This window comes from Sturnira hondurensis, unplaced genomic scaffold, assembly GCF_014824575.4.
Source record: "Sturnira hondurensis isolate 20B ecotype Veracruz unplaced genomic scaffold, ASM1482457v3 Scaffold0022910, whole genome shotgun sequence".
Lineage (NCBI taxonomy): Eukaryota > Metazoa > Chordata > Mammalia > Chiroptera > Phyllostomidae > Sturnira > Sturnira hondurensis.
Window position 1 is genome coordinate 14,054,957 of NW_028095541.1, and position 14,217 is coordinate 14,069,173.

General features: G+C 39.8%; 1 protein-coding gene across 1 annotated transcript in view; it reads left to right on the forward strand.

The window, feature by feature from the left end:
• Window positions 1-14,217, forward strand: part of LOC118980579 (protein adenylyltransferase SelO-like) — a 42,986-nt gene that overhangs the window by 17,520 nt on the left and 11,249 nt on the right. Inside the window, exons 10-14 of the mRNA XM_037037222.1 lie at window positions 3,872-3,941; window positions 4,537-4,609; window positions 5,995-6,078; window positions 6,976-7,105; window positions 13,891-13,935. Coding sequence (XP_036893117.1) covers window positions 3,872-3,941; window positions 4,537-4,609; window positions 5,995-6,078; window positions 6,976-7,105; window positions 13,891-13,935 — 402 coding nt within the window. The remainder of the gene's footprint in view (window positions 1-3,871; window positions 3,942-4,536; window positions 4,610-5,994; window positions 6,079-6,975; window positions 7,106-13,890; window positions 13,936-14,217) is intronic.

Consider the following 14,217-nt stretch of genomic DNA (forward strand, 5'->3'; position numbering starts at 1 on the left):
AGCCATATTTTGTTGTATATATGCACCATTTCTTTATCCATTCATCTACTGATGAACACTAAATTGCTTCCATATCTTGGCTATTGTAAATAATGCTGCAAGGAACATATGGATGTATGCATATGTCTTTTTGATTTAGTATTTTGGGTTTCATCAGGTAAATCCCCAGACGTGGAATTGCTGGGTTCTTCATTGTCTCTTGTTATGGCCTTTGTTTTAAAGTCTATTTTGTCTGGTATAACTATTGCTAACACAGCTTTTCTTTTTTTCATTTACTGTCATTTTGTATTTCTTTACTTTCATTCTGTGTGTATTTTTTAGAAGTCCAGTCTGCTATCCATTGTGCCACGGAGCCACCTTGTGTGTATTTTTTGATCTGAAGTCTTTTATAGATAGCATGTATAAGGGTCTTGTTTTCTTATCCATTCAGCCACTTTATGTTTTTTGATTGAAGCATTTAATCCATTTGCATTTAAAGTAATTGTTAGATATGTATTTATCGTCACCTTATTACTCATAATTTTGATATTTTTTTCCTTCTTCTTGAAGAAGACCCTTTAACATTTCTTGTAATACTGGTTTGGTGGTGTTGAACTTCTTTAGCTTTTATCTGTCTGGAAATCTGTCCTTGGATTCTGAATGATAGCTTTGCTAGGCAGAGTAATTGTGATTGTAGTTCCTTCCTTTGTCACTTTGAATTTCTTGCCAGTCCCTTCTGGCCTACAAAGTTTCTGTTGATAAATCAGCTAACAATCTTATGGGAGCTCCCTCTAGGTAATCACCTGCTTTTCTCTTGCTGCTTTTAAGATTCTCTCTTGGTGTTTAACTTTTAGCATTTTAATTATGGTAGTCTTGGTGTCTGCCCCTTTGACTTCATCTTGTTTGGGACTCTCTGCTTCCTGGACTTGTATGTCTATTTCCTTTGCTAGGAAAGGGATACAAAATATACAAGGAAAGAGATGTTTTCTGTCATTTTTTCAAATAGGTTTTCAGAAAGCACCATGATGTGAAAGTTGTCTCAGAGGCTATTCTATCCTTATTTTTGGATATATATTGTTTTCTTTTTTGCTGTTCTGATTGAGTGTTTTCTGCTACCTTCTCATCCAAATCACTGATTTGATCTTCTGCTTCATCTTATCTATTGTTGATTCCCTGTAATATATTCTTTATTTCAGTTATAATATTCTTCATTTCTGACTCTTTTTTATGTTTTCTATCTCTATTTTTATGTTTCCTCTCTCTTTGTGGAAGTTCTCACTAAATTCATGTAGTCTTTACCTAAGTTCATTGAGTATCCTTATAACCAGTATTTTAAACTGCATCTGGTAGGTTTCTTGTCTTCATTTTATTTGGTTCTTTTTCTGGAGTTTTGTTCTGTTCTGTCACTTGGGACTTGTTTCTTTGTCTCCTTATTTTGGTTGTTTCTCTGTGTTTGTTTCTATGTATTAGATAGAGCTGCTATGTCTCCCAGTCTTGGTAGAGTGACCTTATGTAGAAGGTGCCTTGTAGGACCTTGTGTTGCAGCCTTCCTGGTCACTTGAGCTGGGCATTCCAGGTGCACCCCACTGTGTGGGCTGTGTGAATTCTCTTGTTGCAGGTGAGCCTTCATTGCTGTTAGTACATTAATGGGAGGGATTTACACCCAGGCCAGTTCACTGTCAGGACTGGCTGTTACTATAGTGGAGGTGTTGCTGTGCAGGGAGTGACCTCACAGTGTAGAATTTGCATCAGTAGTGCTGTGGTGCCCACTGGGTCTGCCCATTCAGGGTGTCTTTTATAGAGGTGGTTGGGTGATGCTCTGGCATGTTCTCCATGGGATGTGCTGTCCCAGGGACCTCCCAGGAGGTTTAAGCTAAGATGAGCCACCATCTTTGCCCTGCCCAGGGCCACAGAACATAAGAACAGTTCACAGAGTAAACTGTGGGTGTCTGCTAGTTATGCTGGGCTTAGAAATGCCTGGGAGCAGCCAAACTTTGATCTGAGACTAGCTGCTGCTAGTGCCAGGCCTGGGACCAATAAGCAAGAGGTATGGGGCATATCTCAGGTCAGATGGCTGAGGCCAGATGCTTTTTGTTTGGAGTTTGTGAACCTTTGAAAGATTTTAGGAAAGGCTACAGCATGAGCCAGGATAGGCTGTTTGTATGGAAAAGCCACTGGAAACGGCCAGGGTGTGCCTGAAATTTGGGTGGGACAGGGTCTCAGGGTGGGGAGAATGGTATTAGCAAGGCTGATGGAGACTGCGATATAGTGCCTGCCTGTTGGCTCTTTTGGGGGCAGTGGGAGCTCAGCAAAGGAACAATGACCTCTGTTAGCACATCTGTCTGGGAGAAAGCTGCCCCTCCAGCTTTTCCTTCGAAGCCAGACAATTCAGTTCCATCTTGTATGTGTCTGGTGCCTTTTGAGTGCTTCCCCAGTGCTGAGTGAATGATTCCAAGTAAGTTGTTGCATGGGCCCTTTAAGAGTAATGTCTGGGACTCCAGAAGCCCTCAGTCTTAATGCAGCCTCAATCTCTCCTAGTTTTCACAGCTGGGAGTTTTGGGGACTTCTCTTTACAGCACTGGAAACTTGGGCTTGCAGGGCAGAGTGTGGGTCTGGAACCCCTCTCTCCTCAGTGGGGACCTGTGCACCTGAGATATCCCTCCTGATTTTTAAGGGCCATGCATGGGTGAGGGAGCAACCCATTCCTCATCTCCACCCCTCCTACAGGACTTCTGTTCAGCTAGATTTCAGGCAGTTCTGAATGATGGGTTGTTCTGTTGTAATTTTGATGTGGTTGTAGAAGGTTCTGAGTACTGCATATACCTAGACCACCTTTTAACCAGAAGCATCTCTATATCTTACTTTAGCAAATGTTAGCTGAGTATATGTCTGTCTCGGTTCGTTGAGAGAGTTGTCTACTCTCACTGGGCATCATTTCTGACTTCCCATTTGTTTTTTGGATCACTTCTGTTTGGTTTCACCATGTCACTGAAGTTGTTCCATCTGGTGGTCCTGCTTCAGTTATATGTCACTTCTCTCTCTGACATTGATTTACATTGGTAACCTCTTCATCCTTAAAGTGCCTCCACTGGCTAACATGACTATATATACTTTTTTGTTCCCTAAATGCCTGAAACAATTCTTGATATATCAGCACTTATTTGAGATACTAAATGGTTAAATTATAAAAAAATGCCTATGTACAATTCTAATCCACTCCTATTGTTTTGCCTAAGTTTTAATAATTCTCAAATCATATCTACAATCTCCAATTTTTCATTTGGATTCTCTCTTATGCAATGCAATAACAAAAGTATTTAGGTGACTAGAACAATTAAAATTGAGAATAAAAAACACAATACCTACATAAGTTATTTTAACTTCAAATATTGGCCAGATTTTTCTCATCTCATTTGTGAAACTTGTGTGACCTTCACACATAGTCATTCCCTCCTCTGTTGTTTTATACTTTTTATATACCTCTATTATTGCATGTATTGTGCTGTGATGTCATTATCTTTAGTGTGTTCTTTTTACTTAATCAAGTATGTGCTTTGAGGGCTGGGTTTGAGCCTTGTCATCCTTATTCCTTGCACTTGCACAGGGCGTGGCATGCAGTAGGTGCAGTAGGTGCTCCATGGATGTTTATTGAACTAATGTGAATTTATGACATAATAAGACAGAAACTAATATGCCCTTAGAAACTCATTTCCAGTTTTGATTGGTATTGAGGCAATATTTCTCCATTGCTGTTTTGTGCATTCTTATTTTAATGTAAAAACTTTTAAGTGTGAATCTAATGAGTTCATGAGTGGCAAGGGTGGTTTTAGATGGTTGGATATTTGATACTGTATTTTGAGGAACACTGATGCTATCTCCTTTTAATCTCTAGGACATTATTAGATTTCGTCATACGGGAACACTTCCCTTCAGTAGATGTCAAAGAACCTGATAGATATGTGGTAAGTTTTTAAGGAGAGAGGATAGTACTCTGTGTTCTCTCAGTGGCCTGCCAACATCAGTGGTTTTATAACTTAGGGCTTTAAAAAACTACATTTAGGAAAGGAAATGTAGAGCATCATGAACATTTTGTTAGAGGAAGGTAAAATGAACCACTTCATAAACAAGGCATAGATAAGAAAGTTGTCTTGTTTAAAGGTTATCTGGAAAAAAATAACAGGTGCTGCTGCACCTGTGTCCTGACTGTATACTTCACAACTAGTTTTCATTCTTTTAACAGAGAAGAGAATTCCATTGTTTTTCTTGGGGATTCATTTCAAAGTTTAACAACTCACTTTGCTTACATTTAACTTCCCTGTGCTGAATTCTGATGCCTTTTCCTTTTCTTATTGGACATGGAAAAAGTTTGGTCATATTACTGTGTCTGAGCCTTTTGTGTATTATTTCTGGGTGAATAACTTGGTGTTCTTCTATATATAATTTCTATTCCTTCAGTCATCTGTTGACCCACCTTTGAATTCTTTCTGTGACTTATCAGAAGATCCTAAAAGAGTATACATTACTGAAAATCTGAAAATTTAAAAAATTTTATTTTAGGGATTTTTTTCCATTGTGGTATCCAAGACAGCACAACTTATCGCCTTGTGGATGTCTGTTGGTTTTGCTCATGGTAAGTTATCTATTGGTGTTTCACTCTTCTGATGAGAAAGTAGAATTAATCTGTTGAGGCGGAAGATTTCTTTTTTTGTATATTTCAAAATATTCCTGCCAGTGAGCTTCTTAACATTTGTAATATATGAATTTATTTTTAGCAACAGAGAAACAATTTTCTCATATTTAAAATGGTTTTGAATTGAACAGCATACACAAAATAGAATAAGGATACACTGTGAGTATAAATTTAGATCTCTTTAAAGGTGTTTTTAAAATCTTAATTATGAAAGCACTACATGCTTCTGTTAAAGAATTTAAAATATACAGAAGTGATTTGAGTTCCATTCTCCAGGGTAATCATTATTAACCGTTTCATATCAAGTTTTCTAGACTTAATTTGGTGATATTCATATGTCTCCTACAAAAACAGCAGGGCTGGCTTGTGTATGTTTGAAGCCATTGACTACTGTGTGGGGCTGCATTGGAAGGAATATCTGCCTCAACTAGGAACAACCAAAAAGCAAGTTCTGTGTGTACTACAGTCTCTAGATAAATGCCAAAGGGGGATTCCACATTGCAAAACTCCTTGAAATCTGCTTTAATTACCACACACTCTCTGTGTCTCACTTGGGGTTGGGTGGGAACAGGGTAGGTGTTTAGAAGTTTTTGCTGTTACGAACCATGCCGCAGTGACCACTGTGCAACTACATCTCTCTGTTCTCAAAGGTGAGTTTTGGCGGATGAACTCCTAAAAGTGGAGTGGCTGGGTTAGTGAGTCTCTACAGTTAGCATTTCGATAAACAGGGTCATCATGCTCTGAAAAACATTGCCGCTCCCTGACTGAATGCTGTGCCGCTGTGCCCACATAGCCTGTGTCAGGCTGGTGTAGTCATGGCCTCCTCCTACCCCACACTCTGCCCCCACCCTTGATCCCCTTGATAAGAGGTCACTTATCCCCCACCCCTCCCCACTGCCAGTGCTCTGCCACTCAGGACTGTCATGGGGTACACACCGTATTTTCTCCTTTTCAGAGCCTTTGACAATTTTATTCCTTTACTAGTTTCAGTTCCATTCCAAGTAACACTTTTTAAACAAGTGTTGGAAATTGAGGATAAATAAGAGAAAGTTTCATTTCTTGGTGCTTTTGTTCCTGAAGTATTTGAAATCTTTGGGAAGGGGGAAATATAAAACAAAAGGCTAAATTTAATTTTAAGATACAGTTTTAATATGTATATTAAGCTATTTGTCTTCATCAGTTAAACTTTCAATCGGTAATCTCATTTTGTTTCATTTCTAAAACAACTGTTTTCCATGACCTTTCCTATTCTAGATAATTTTGTACAATTAAAATATACTTTATTATTTTATTATCATGTTTTTGAATTTTTTTTAAAATTTCAGGTGTTTGTAATACTGATAACTTCAGTTTGTTATCCATTACAATCGACTATGGTCCGTTTGGTTTTATGGAGGCCTATAACCCAGGTATGTATGATTTATGTGTATGTATTTAAATGTGCCTTGTCTTACAGGTTTACTTTAGATAAACTGTTATAGACGATACAGTGATGGGGTAGTAAAAGAATTGGGATTGTTCATAGGACGGTCACTTTCTGAGGTACTCAAACTTCCAGGTGCCATAGGGGTTCAACAATGAATTCCTTGTGATGCCTTTCCTTAGGGGACTTCATATTAGAGAAGATGACATGAAGGGTAGCAAGGAATACATTGTGAGACGTGGGCTTGTCGCCTGGCATCTGACCCTTAATGGCTATGTGCCCTTGGAGGAGTTTCGTAACCTCTCACTTACTAACCTGCAAAGTGCAGGTAGAAGTAATAGAATACTCAGCACTAGAAGGGTCAGGGCAGGCTTTGTGGATGACATGCTGCTTTGGAGTTTGAAGTACGCATGCGATGACCTGGAAGTTCTTGTAGGTTAGCAATGCATTCATTTATTAGGAAAATATTCATACCGTAAAATATTTTCTTTTTTTTAAAGATTTTATTTATTTATCTTTAGAGGGGAAGGGAAGGAGAGAGGGAGAGCAGTATCAATGTATGGTTGCCTCTCGTATGGCCCTTGTTGGGAACCAGCCTGCAACCCAGGCATGTGCCCTGACTGGGAATTGAACCTTGATACTCCGGTTCACAGGCCCGCACTCAATCCACTGAGCTACACCAGCCAGGGCCATATTGTAAGATATTTTCATGTGCATTGGCATTAACTATTTTTATTACTTTTGAGTGAAATATTTAATGTCAGAAAGATTTTATCTAATAAACATAAATATATTAAGTTTAAACACAAACTTAAACGTGAAGAAAAAAGCTATTTACTATAATTATCCTCACTGTATAAGGATCATATTTTTTTTTAAACAGATTTTGTACCTAACACATCTGATGATGAAAGAAGATATAAAATAGGAAACCAGGCCAACATTGGGATGTTTAATTTAAATAAATTGTTACAAGCTATAAACCCATTACTGGATCCTGGGCAAAAGCAGCTGTGAGTAAATCCTAAATCTACTAAGATATTTGTATAATGATCATTTTTTGAAAGGCAAGAAAATGACATTTTATTTATTTATTATTTTTCTATGGAAACAAGGGGTTTAATACAGGCTTCAAGCTTACACAGGAGTATGACAGGCTGGGAAGGGAGGGTGTGGAAGGGAGGCCCCAGGAATCAGAGGAACTGCTCTAAGCATTTGCTCTTAAAGTACAGGCACTGTCTACAGGCTGGAGTTTCTTGAGAAACCTTGAGAATCCCTGCATATCTATTTGCTACGGTGAGTCTGAAGATTGTCATGGGGCAAGGTCTTTGGAAGTCACAGCCTCAGCAGACCTGATGCCAAGCACCTAACTTGTGCCCAGATTGGTCAGCAGGGCCAGTAGTGTCAGGAGCCTGAGCTGGCTGTGGAGTGGGGCAGATTGAGGAAAAGCTGGAGTCCACCGGGCACCTTAGCATCTTCGTTTCTGGCTACCCTGACCGTCAGAGTATTGGTCTCCATTTCCCTCTGCTTCCCGAGTTCGTTTAGCTGGCAAACATAATCCTGAAAGGATCTAGGAAAAGGAGTTTCTTTGAAATTCCCAGCTCTGGCGGGAGCCATGGTACAGTCCTGGAAAGCCACTTGTTCCCGGATTTATTCATTAGCTCTTCTTGTATAATGATCATTTTTTGAAAGGCAAGAAAATGCCTTTCAAAAGGCATTTGAAATGCCTTTCAAAATGCCTTTCTTATGGAGAAAGGCCATAAGAAAGGCCTTATTTTGAAAGTTAAGGCATTCTTTTGGTTAGGATGCATTGTACAAAACTTTTTTTGATCCATGCTCTTTATTAAACAAAACCATTATCTAAATCTAAAATATGTTGTGATTTTTTTTCCAAAGAGAAGGAAATGCAAGAACCCAAAGCCAAAGGCAGAAACTTTGAGTTTACCACTAACTACCGTGTTGCCTTTTCAGTAAATGGAATTATTTTTTGCTATTGAGGGAGGAGAGCAAACTGGACGGGTGGCTGCGACTCTTGACCCTAAGTGAATCCCTTCCTTAGTTGGGTTTCAGGTCTCACAGCTGTGCAGTAGGCTGTCAGTGATGTGGAATCTGCTGCCTCCCCCAATCTAGAATCTGCCTTCAGGCCCAAATCCATCACCTCAGCTTTCCTTTGGGAATTCGTCTCACCTTTTTCCAGTTCAATCATTTCTAAAGGGCTGACCCCACATCTAGTCAGTCCTGTCCTCTGGGTGGTCTGATGGGTTCAAGGATGGAAATGTGACTAAGCCTAGCCAAAGGAATTTTTTTTTAAAGATTTTATTTGTTTATTTATCTTTAGAGGGGAAGGAGAGGGAGAGAAACATGAATGTATGGTTGCCTTTTGTGCATCCCCTGCTGGTAGTTAGCCTGCAAGGAACCGGCCTGCAACCCAGGCATGTGCCCTGACTGGGAATCGAACCGCGATCGTCTGGTTTGCAGGCCCGTGCTCAATCCACTGAGCTACGCCAGCCAGGGCCCCCAAAGGAATTTTTAAAGAAATTTATATATCTTTAGAGGGGAAGGGAAGGAGAGAGGGAGAGAAATACCAATGTAGGGTTGCCTCTCGTGCATCCCCTGCTGGGAACTGGCCTGCAACCCAGGCATGTGCCCTGACTGGGAATTGAACCTTGATCCTTTGGTTCACAGGTCCGCGCTCAATCCACTGAGCTACACCAGCCAGGGCCAGGCCAAAGGGATTTTTGGATATTTTCATCTTTATTTATTTTTTCATATAATGTTTTATATTAGTTTCTTGTGTACAGAATAGTGGTTACACAATCATATGCCTTACAAAATGTTCCCCTGATATTTTCAGTATCCAACTGGCATTTTTAAGCTGTGACTTTTCATGGAACCCAAGGAAAGGAGAACGCCTTCCCTGCAGAATGGTTGGTGAGGGGGTGTCAGCCCAGAGTTGCCAGAGGTGCTTGATGTAGGCAGAGAGACGGTGCTTGAGACTGGCATCACCCAAAGGCACTTAGCAGGGTTGGAGAAGGACCACATCCCACTGCAAGAGTGTGAGAACCTGGCCCTGCCAGGTCCAAATGCCTCTTAAACTTGCTTCTTGCAAGTATTAATTTATTTTTATAATTTAAAAAAATATTAATTTATTTTACCTCAGTAAGTGTGTCTAGTTCCTAGCAATCAAAAGAGTCCCAGCTGACATATCGGAATCAAGAATCCGAGACTCCCTCCAGTATGGTGTTCTTACTGGGAAGGGGAAAGTGAGGCTTTAAAAACCAGCTTATTGAGACTTCTGTTCAAGATGGAGGCATAGGTAAACATGGCTTGCCTCCTTGCACAGCCACAGCAGAATTACAACTGGACTGTAAAATAAATATCATGCAGAATCATCAGAAAATCGAGCCGTGTGGAAGTCTGACAACCAAGGAAATAAAGAAGTCACATTCATTCAGATGGCTAGGAGGGTTGGAGATGCAGAGATGCAGAGTGGGTGCTTGCAGACCCATGCGTGGTGGATAAAAACTGGGAGGGATGCTTTTCGAGCAAGGGATTCCAGCTCCACACCAGATCACCCAGCCCAGAGTTACACACCCAGAAGACAAGCCCACATAACTTCTTGCAGTAAACCAGTAGGGGTTGCGGCAGCAGAAGTAATTGCAGGATTCTCAGGAGTCTCCTCTTAAAAGGCTGTTAACAGACTTTGGAGTTAAACATACTCGCTCCCTTTGGGATCCAGCGCAGGGGCAGCAGCTGGAAGGGCACCAGTGACATATGGGGAGAAATGGAAGTGTCTGAAATCAGGACAAGTGCTGGGGGACAGTTTTCTTGCGGACAGAATTCCAGAGGCCAGGCAGCAACACTGTCCCCTTTCTGAGCCCTCCCCTACTCAGAGCCACAGAGTAGTGACACTCTGAGACTCCATCAACCTGGTTCACATGGGTTGCCCCACCCTGGCGATTACCTAATAAGGCTCCCCCCCACCCCACCATCCAGCTTACTGGTGCACTTTTCCCCTGTAAGCCATGATACTATGAGAGGAAGTCAAAGCAACTCTACCTAATATATAGGAACAAACACAGGGAAGCTGCCAAAATGAGGAGACAAAGAAATATGGCCCAAATAAAATAACAGAATAAAACTCCAGAAAAAGAAACAAAATGGAGATAAGTAACCTATCGGATGCAGAGTTCAAAACATTGGTTATTAGGATGCTCAAGGAACGCATTGGGTGCTTCAACAGCATAAAAAAGACCCAGGCAGAAATGAAGGTTACGTTAAGTGAAAAAATTGTACAGGGAACCAGTAGTAGAATTGAAGAAGCTGAGAACCAAATTAATGATTAGAACATAAGGAAGAGAAAAACATTCAATCAGAACAGCAAGAATCCAAAAAAAAAAAAAACAAAGATATGTTAAGGAGCCTCTGGGACAACTGCTGGAAGGAGAAGAGTAAGCAAGAAATTGAAAACTTATTTGAAAATATCATGAAAGAAAATTTTCCTAATTTGGTGAAGGAAATAGACATATAAGTCCAGGAAGCACAGAGAGTCTCAAAAAGGTGGACACAAAAAGGACCACACCAAGACACATCACAATTAAAAAGCCAAAGGTTAAAGATAGAGAATCAAGAGCAGCAAGAGAAAAGCAGATATTACTTACAAAGAAATCCCCATAAGATTGTCAGCTGATTACTTAAAAGAAACTTTGCAGGCTAGGAGGGAGTGGCAAGAAGTATTCAAGTGATGAAAAGCAAAGACCTACATCCTAGATGACTCTATCCAGCAAAGCTATCATTTAGAATGGAAGGACAGATGACGTGCTTCCCAGACAAGATAAAGCTAAAGGAGTTCATCATCACCAAGCCATTATTCTATAAAATTTCAAGGGGTCTTAAGATAAAGAAGAGCAAAACTATTAACAATTAAAATGGTAATACATTCACAAGTATTAACAACTGAATCAAAAAAACAATCTAAGCAAACAAGCAGAACAGAAACAGAATCATAGATGTGGAGCTCATTTGGAGGATTATCAGTTGGAATGTGGAAGGGGGAGAATGGGAAAAAGGTGCAGGGATTAAGAAGTACAAGTTGGTAGGTAAGAATAATGAGGGGGATGTTAAGAACAGTATAGGAAATGGAAAAGCCAAAGAACTTATGGACATGACTTATACACATGTACGTATGTACATAGTCATGGGCATGAACTAAGGGGGGGACTGCCAGAGGGAGTGGGGGCTACTGGGAGGAGGGGGCAAATGGGGAGAAACCGGAACAATTGTAACATCAAAGTCAATAAAATATATTTTAAAAACCCAGCTTATTAGCCTTTAATAATGACAGCATTTCAAACTACACGTATTTCTCTATCATAGTTTTGGCTTTTCCCATAGTTAAGAGGATAAGCTGTTATACTATTTATTGTTTTTTAGATGTTGTAAAATTTTTGTTTATTCTTTGATCCAAGTGTCATTTACCACTGTTTATTCATTGCTAAATTGTTGGACTTACTATATCTATTGTTTTGTGTAAAGAATGTGTTTGGTAAACCTACTGAAAGTGCGTGAAGGTTTCTCTTCGGTGTAGCCATGCTCTACTCAGGAGGGAGGGCCTGAGGCCTGGCTCCGACTTGTGTTTTCCAGGCCCTAGCCGCTGCTGGGTCCGGGATTGTGTTGACTTTTGTTGATCTAACCACTGGACATTGAACTTCTTGAAGGCAGGGACCACATTTTATTCATTTTTGTGTCTCCATTGTATCCTCTAGGAGATAAAAAACATATTTCTCTTCACACTCTCCTCCCTCCCCACAAATCTAAAATTTACCGTTTCTAGTACAAGATCCCAAATGGAAGACAAGGCATATAGTGACTTTATTAATTCCATGTAGCAAATAAAACATTATTACAATTAAGATAAAAAAGTTTTATGTCCCATATATGGCTTTCTTAATTAATTTAAAACTATTTGATGATATAATCACGTAGTTCAAAATCAAAGCCATATAAAATGATGTTCATTAAGCAGTCTTCATCCCACCCTTTCTCCATTAATTTTTTCTCCCTTTTACCCTGTAGGGTTCATTCATTCATTCAGCAAAGATTTATTGAGGTACTCGGTGTGTGCCAGACCCAGTTCTTAGTGCTAAGGGGATAACAGTGATTGAGACAGCATAATAATTGTGACTTCTTAGTGCTTCTAGTCAGAGGGACAGAATAAGTTATATAACTTACTCTTAATAAACAAGTAAGTTATATAACATAGAAGGGGATAAGTACTCTGGAGAAAAATAATGCAGCGGGTAGGGAATACAGGGAGGGAGAGAGGAAGGGCTTATAGTTTTAAAAGGATGGTCAGCGAAGAACTTGAGCAAAGGCTTGAAGGAGTCAGAGGAGCCGATATCTGGGGGAAGAGAACCACAGGCAAGGGAGCAGCCTGTGCAAAGGCCCTGAGGTGGGAGTGTGTGGGGGGCATTCAAGGAGTGGCCAGATGGTTGCAGCAGAATGTGCAAGGGGGAGTGTTGTAGGAGACGAGGTCAGGAAGGTAGAAGGAATGTGTTGAGTTTGTACAATTGAGTATACATTTAAGACAGTTAAGAAATAGAAACTTCATTGTTTAAAGATGGGTTTGTGGTTAAAAATGCTTTAATTCTTATATGAAATATCTCACTCTATTTTCATACTTACAGACAAGTAAAATATTATTTTGTTGTGTGAGCTACTTATAATACATTATATTGGGTCTAAGATGATTTTTCAAATACACCCAGAAGTTATATAACTTTTTGGTATATTAACATTTATTTTATAAGCTAATTATATATAGTAATGTTTCAGGAATGACCTGGTATGATTTGCACTGTATCCAAACCTTTGAGACAGTAAAGTTGTGTTGATAGTGTTCTCTAGGATATGATACATAATTACATCATTAAACCAGAATCAGTAGTACATTCTCTAATGATTTTTTTAATTTTTAGAAAAATTTTGTTGTATTTTTTCCATTACCACTTAAACTCCTTATGCCCCCCTCACCCCTGTAATCACCACACTGTTGTCCATGGCCACACTGTTGTCCATGGCCATGAGGCCCTTTTCAGTTTTGCCCCATCTCTCCACCCTCTAACCTCCCTCCCACCCCCATAGCTGTCATCCTGCTCTCTACCTATGTCTGTATTTATTTTGTTTGTTAGTTCAATTTGTTCATTAGATTCCACATATAAATTAAATCATATGGTATTTGTCTTTCTTTGACTGGCTAATTTCACTCAGCATAATGTTCTGGAGGTCCATCCATGCAATTACACAGGGTAAAATTTTCTTCGTTTTTATGGCCGAGTAATATTCCATTATGTAAATAATAGTTGTTTTATCCCATAGTTGTTTTATCCACTCATTTACTGCTGGGCACTTGGGCTGTTTCCGTATCTTGATAATTGTAGATAACGCTGCACAAAACCAGAATCAGCAGCACGTAATCTAATGTCATTTAATACATGAGAAGGTTCACTTTGTTCTTGTAAAATGTAATTCAAGAATGCTAATTATCGCCCTGGCTGGTGTAGCTCAGTGGATTGAGCACGGGCCTACAAACCAAAGGATCGTGGTTCGATTCCCAATCAGGGCACATGTCTGGGTTGCAGGCCAGTTCCCAGCAGGGGATGCATGAGAGGCAACCATACATTGGTATTTCTCTCCCTCTCTCCTTCCCTTCCCCTGTAAAGATAAATAAATAAAAATTTTAAAAATAATGCTGATTATCAATCAAGGTTTAACTGTTCTTCCTTTTTTCTTCCCATAGCACTGCTCAGATTCTTGAGGGGTATCCTGCTCTTTATTATAGAAGGTTTGTTCTTTTAAAAAAATTGGAAAAAAAGTAAAGATTTTATTTTATTTATTTTTATAGAGAGGGGGAGGGCAGGAGAGAAACATCAGTGTGTGGATGCCTCTCATGTGCTTCCAGCTGGGGACCTGGTCCAAAACCCAGGCATGACCGGGAATTGAACGGGTGACCCTTTGGTTTGTAGGCTGGCACTCAGTCCACTGAGACACTCCAGCCAGGGAAGGTTTGTTCTTTTTGAATACAGATGTTAAAGCATCCTGGTTGGTTTGAGGACAGTTCTTAAAA